At 54.2% G+C, this 5,418-nt stretch overlaps 1 protein-coding gene across 1 annotated transcript in view; it reads right to left on the bottom strand.

The window, feature by feature from the left end:
- DNAAF5 (dynein axonemal assembly factor 5) overlaps positions 1–5,410 on the bottom strand; it is a 48,334-nt gene extending 42,924 nt beyond the window's left edge. Inside the window, exons 1-2 of the mRNA XM_034988205.1 lie at positions 5,148–5,410; positions 2,933–3,117 (exon numbers count right to left, since the gene is read on the bottom strand). Of these exons, the coding sequence (XP_034844096.1) occupies positions 2,933–3,106 (174 nt within the window). The 5' untranslated portion in view covers positions 3,107–3,117; positions 5,148–5,410. The remainder of the gene's footprint in view (positions 1–2,932; positions 3,118–5,147) is intronic.
- Between the last annotated feature and the right edge of the window lie 8 nt (positions 5,411–5,418).

Genomic DNA, 5,418 nt, shown 5'->3' with positions numbered 1-5,418 from the left:
AATACTTACCCTATTTACGGGGACCCATCGATACACAGTTATGCTGTTTACGGGGACCCATCGATACACAGTTATGCTGTTTACGGGGACCCATCGATACACAGTTATGCTGTCTACAGGGAGCTTTGACATAACTAAGCTATTTACAGGGAGCTCCTGATTGATATGTGGTAATGCTGTTTATAGAAAGCTGTCAGTACGTAGTTACCACACTACTTTGAGGAAAACCATTTCATCTGCAATACAAGGGAGCCCCTGTCTTCGCTGCCCCTGCTCTACCTCAAGCAAGCTGAGACACTGTCCCAGTCAGGGCAATGCTGTTGTTTTTCACTGGAATCCATTCTGGGCCTCACTTCCTGCAGCCAGGTCTCTTGTGAGTGCTGACCTGCCACTCTGCCTTCTCCTCCCTTGGCAGAGCCCAGTTCTGCTCTGGGTCCCCGCCTCCCATGCTGCGACGTGCTGGCCCACCCAGCTGGCCCTGACGTGAACGGACAGACTGGCTCTTGGGTGGAGGAGGGTCCCTTTGGCTCTGCCTGTACCCTGTTACAGCTCAGGGAGACATGCTGAGGATGAACCCTGGCAAGCAAGGCGAAGCAGACATCCTAGGACGTCACCTGGACGCCACCCTGGACCCTGGTGCAAGACACCACAGACACGCACCTGAGTGGGGCCTTCTGTCCTGGCCCCTAAAGCCCCGAGGGGTACCAGCATCTTGCTGAGAGGCACGCCCAGTCCCGAAGAGGAGCCAAGACCACTTCCTCTAACCCCTCTGCCTCTTCAGGACTCCCAGAGCAGGTGCTAAACGGCTCTAAACCTTCTGTGGATGAACAGGTATCGCAACCCTTCCAGTCCATATGTGCACACGTGCCCGCAGGCAAAACTGCATCGTGAGCCCCAAAGTTGAATCTTATGGCATGTAAGTAGACAAGCTGTCAATAAGCACATGAAAATATGCTCAACATCACTAATCATGAGAGAAATAGAAGTCAAAACCACAATGAGACACCATTTCACACCCATTAGAACGGCTATAAATTAACAAAAATCAGAAAATAAGTGTTAGGAGAATCTAGAGGAATTGAAGCCCTTATGCATTGTTGCTGGGCATTTAAGACGGTCCAGTCACTGTGGAGAATGGTTTGGTGGCTCTTCAATAAGCTAACGGCAGAGCTGCTACGGGCCCAGCAATCCTATTCCTTGGTCTACACCCCACGCCCAAAAGAAGGGACGCTGGCCTCAGAGACCTGCACCTTCATGTTCAAGTAGCACTATTCACAGCAGCCGAGAGGTGGCAACAACGCAGGTGTCTGTTCGTGGATGAAGGGGCGCACCAAATACGGCCCATCCACACCACGCATGCCACTCTGCCTTAGAAAGGAAGGGAGCCCTGCTGCGTGCTCCAGCATGCGTGAGCCTCAAGCACATCGCACTCAGGGGAGGAGGTCTGTCACAACGGTCACTTACGGATTCTGCTTCTGTGAAGTAGCCTCAGCAGACAGTCATGCAGAAAGAGGCTATCGGAAGTGGGGGGCAGGGAGGAATGGGGAGTCACTGCTCAATTCTGCTTGGGATGCTAAGAAAGTTTTGGTTGGTGGCAATGGTCGCATTACATTGTGAATGTACTTAATGCACTAAACTCTATCTCAAAAATGGTTGAAATGGCAAATTTTACATTATGTACCTTTTACCAAATACTTTGAAAATAATGTAATGTTGGGGCGCCTGGGTGGCTCAGTTGTTAAGCGTCTGCCTTTGGCTCAGGTCATGATCCCAGGGTCCTGGGATCAAGCCCTGCATCGGGCTCCCTGCTAGGCGGGGAGCCTGCTTCTCCCTCTGCCTCTGCCTCTCTCTCTCTCTGCCTCTCATGAATAAATTAAAAAAAAAAATAAAAAAACATAAAAAAAAAAAATAAAAAAACCAAAGTACCTTGGAAGAAAACTCAAGTGTGCCTGTGGCTGGGAGGCCAGATAGTGCCAGAGAAGAGTCTCTGGTGTCACCGGACCTGGGCCCAGAAGCTAGCTCCAGCTGGGCAACCTTGAGCAGGTAACATAACCTCCCAACTGCAGGGGACGTGCAAGCTGCTGATGTGAAGGATGAAATGAGATGGTGTGTGGACAGCAGGACGGGCAGGCACACACGTGCTTCATGCACGGAGCCAACACTTCTACCATCAAGACAGCAGAAGCCACGCCCCACCACACCACCACACCACCAACTTTTCAGTCCTTGGCCACCTCAGGACACTTCATGTCCCGCCGGCCATAAGGCAGGGGCACTTTATAAGCACTCCGGAGGACTTCTGCCGACTACCACTGCTCCTCCCACCCCATGTCGCCAGAAGCACACGCTCCCGCTTCACTTGGCTCCTCCCCGGGGAGGGGGCCTGCCCACTGGGGCCTTCGCTCTGCTCCTCGTTGTCGGGGTTTGTGAAGTTCTATGAGTACATGTGGCCTCAGATCCATGACACAGCCTCTAAGCTGACTTCTGCCAACACAAAAGCCAGTATTCTGATCTCTGTCTGTCTCTCTGTGGGTCCCAAGGCCCCACAGAGTGATTACCCTGATCCATCCTTCCCCCCCAGGTTGGGTACCCCAACCACTGTGTCTTGTCAGGCAAATCTGCCTTGATGGATCGGCATATTAAAGACGCCTCTGAAACTGTGCTGTATACACGGTTAGACTGTTGTCCGAAGAGGAAATAGTCCTCTTCCATATTCCTCACAATTAAGAATAATGAATATATTAAAACAATTCAACTCTCTCCAGTTTCTCAGAGACATGAACTAAGAACACCTTGTGACTGAAATAAAGATAAATGACAAAAGACATTTGGTGTAACAGGCTAATAGTTTTAAAAAAGAAAAAGGAGTGAGTTACAAATAGCATGCTTTTGGTGAAGAGGAGGGACCACCCAGAGGAGAAACTCCTGTTACCTGGGGGACATCATCGAAGAGCCTCTGAGCAAAGTGAGGAAGCACATCGTCTACCGACTTGCCGCTGCCGAACTGGATCACGGTGCCCGTGGCCTCAATGACAGCCACCCGCACCTTCCAGTGCTGGTGGGAGATGCTCTGCATCAGGGGGCCGATCAAGGACTCCGACTGCATGTGGAAGTGGTCTGTGAGACAGAGGAGGGCACAGTTACCAGGCCTGCTCCCCGAGGGCCTTGGCCCAGCCCAGCACCGTGGACTCCCAAGAGGACAGGCCACCTGTGCCTTGGAACTTCCTCTCCCCACCCAGGTCCCTGCTGCAGGCACGGCACTTGGCTCAGGCCTGCCTAGCATAGGTTTGTACCCCTGGCTCCGGGAGAGGCACAGGACAGGCAGGGGACCCTAACAGCACCAAAGCGAAAAGGCTGGGGGCTTGACCCCATCTCAGCTGGAGGCAGAAGCTGTGAGGGAGAGTCTGAAGCTGATGACAGTGGCCCTGGGTGCCTGAGAGGGATCAAGTCTAGAGGACACTGTGAAAGTCCCCACATTGGGTGTGCCTGAAGCCAGACACCTGGGCCAACATTGCTTTGGGCAAGGCCATTCCACTTCCTATTTGTAAGGGCCTCCCAGAAAGTCGGAACCAGAATGTCTCTGATAGTCCTGGTCTGGGCGTTCTAACCTCAGTTCTGCCGCTGCTTGAGACCCATCCAAAAGATGGCTATTTCAGAGATGCTTTGGTTGACTTCTTTAACCCTGAGGTCCTCAGATCAAGGCAGGATATTAATCTACCTCTTCCCAGTGTGATGGGGATCCAAGAGAGGCCCCTCACCAAGAGAGGGCAGAGCAGGGAGATGATTTTGAGAAGGGAGATACTTCAAGCAGAGGCAACAGTCCTTCACTCAACAATCGGCGGGCACGTGGGCTGTGGGCAGGTACCTTGCTATGTGCAAGGCACACTGTCCTACACTTCCCAAACTTATAATCTAGTGAGGGAACATGCAAAGGCTGGAAGGCATGAGAAGCAGTCAATCTGGCTGATGCAGAGACCAGGGAGTGAAGTGGCTGGGGGGAGGGTCAATGAGAAATGTGTTAAAAGCTTGTAATTCCCAACGGCTGTGTCCAGCCCAAGCCTCACCCCCAGTTCTGCTAGAATTCTGCAGTATTTGAACCCAAACTTATGACTCACAATGGAAATCTCGACAGTCCCTAATGGGAAGGGCCAAAAGGAAGCCCCGTTCCTTTGTCTCCTGTCCACCAACACCTCCTTCTCCCTCATCCCTCACCCAATTCAACAGGAAATCCTGCCAGCTCCATGTTCAACATGAATCCATTTTCCTCCATCTCTATTAGCAGACTGTTCACCCCTACTCAAGTCCAAGCTAACCATCATCTAAATATGGATTAATTATGACCCCAACTGACCTCATTTCTTCTTGCCATCTTGGTAATCAATTCTCCATGAGCACCAGAGTGATCTTTTAAAAATCTGAATCTACGCCTCTGGAGCCCCTTCTCCACACCCTCCACTGGCTCTCCCCTGGCTTTAATCATTTCAAAGCCCCAGCAGCTCCCCACTGCCCGCCCTCCTTCCCTCCAGCCACCTTGACCTCCTTTTTGCTCCTCAGATCTGCCAAGCTTATTTCTCAAAAGCAGTTTCCTCCTGACAACCGATCACTGATCTTCAACCTCAACGTTCTGTCCTACAGGAAGCCTTCCCAACGGGACTAAGGAGAGGCCTCCTGCCATCGCAAATCCCAGACTGAGGCAGCGAGGAGAGGTAAGCGGGGCAAGATCCCGCAGAAATGGCTACTCAGAAAAAGGGACCGTCCCGAATAGATTAGAGTTTTTTAAATAACGGAAGTGGATTAAAGGAAAGCAGGAGAGAAGCGGCCTCTCTCCATTGAAGACAGCCGTCCAACCCAGAGGGAAGACAGGTAGAGTCTGCCGAGAAAGGGGGATGAGAAGTTAAATACCGCAGCGGTGTTTCTCAGCCTGCAACCGCAACCGCCCGGATTGGTCACCCCGGCGGGGGGCAGTTACCGAAACGCACCGCATCCCAGGCCCTTTGAGCAATTTCGGCGGCGGCTTCCCGGATCTGCATTCTGAGAACCAGCGGATCTCAGGGGCGGCGCTGCCTCCGGGTCCAGGAGGGGCCCACCGCCGGCGGCCGCGCCTCCACCTCCCGCACCCCGTCCCGACCCCCGCGAGAGGCCAGCACCTGGCGTCGCGCGCGCCAGGCCCGCGGCGCACTCGCAGCCCTCGCGGCGCACGGCGGCGAACGGGTCGAGCAGCGCGCCGCGCAGCGCGCGCACCGCGTCGTCCAGGTGGGGCGCGAGCGCGGGGCCGCCCAGGCGCACGGCCAGGCCGAGCAGCTGCACGAGCGCCAGGCGCAGCTCCTCGCAGGCCTCGGGCGGCCGGCCGCGCGCCGACTCGGGTCCCGCCAGGCGCGCGGCGAGCGCGGGCAGCAGGCGCGGCAGGGCGTCGCGGGG

Source organism: Mirounga leonina, unplaced genomic scaffold (assembly GCF_011800145.1).
Source record: "Mirounga leonina isolate KUSES-001 unplaced genomic scaffold, KU_Mleo_1.0 Mir_454, whole genome shotgun sequence".
Lineage (NCBI taxonomy): Eukaryota > Metazoa > Chordata > Mammalia > Carnivora > Phocidae > Mirounga > Mirounga leonina.
The sequence above is the reverse complement of the archived record's forward strand: the minus strand, read 5'-3'. Positions and strand labels throughout refer to the sequence as shown.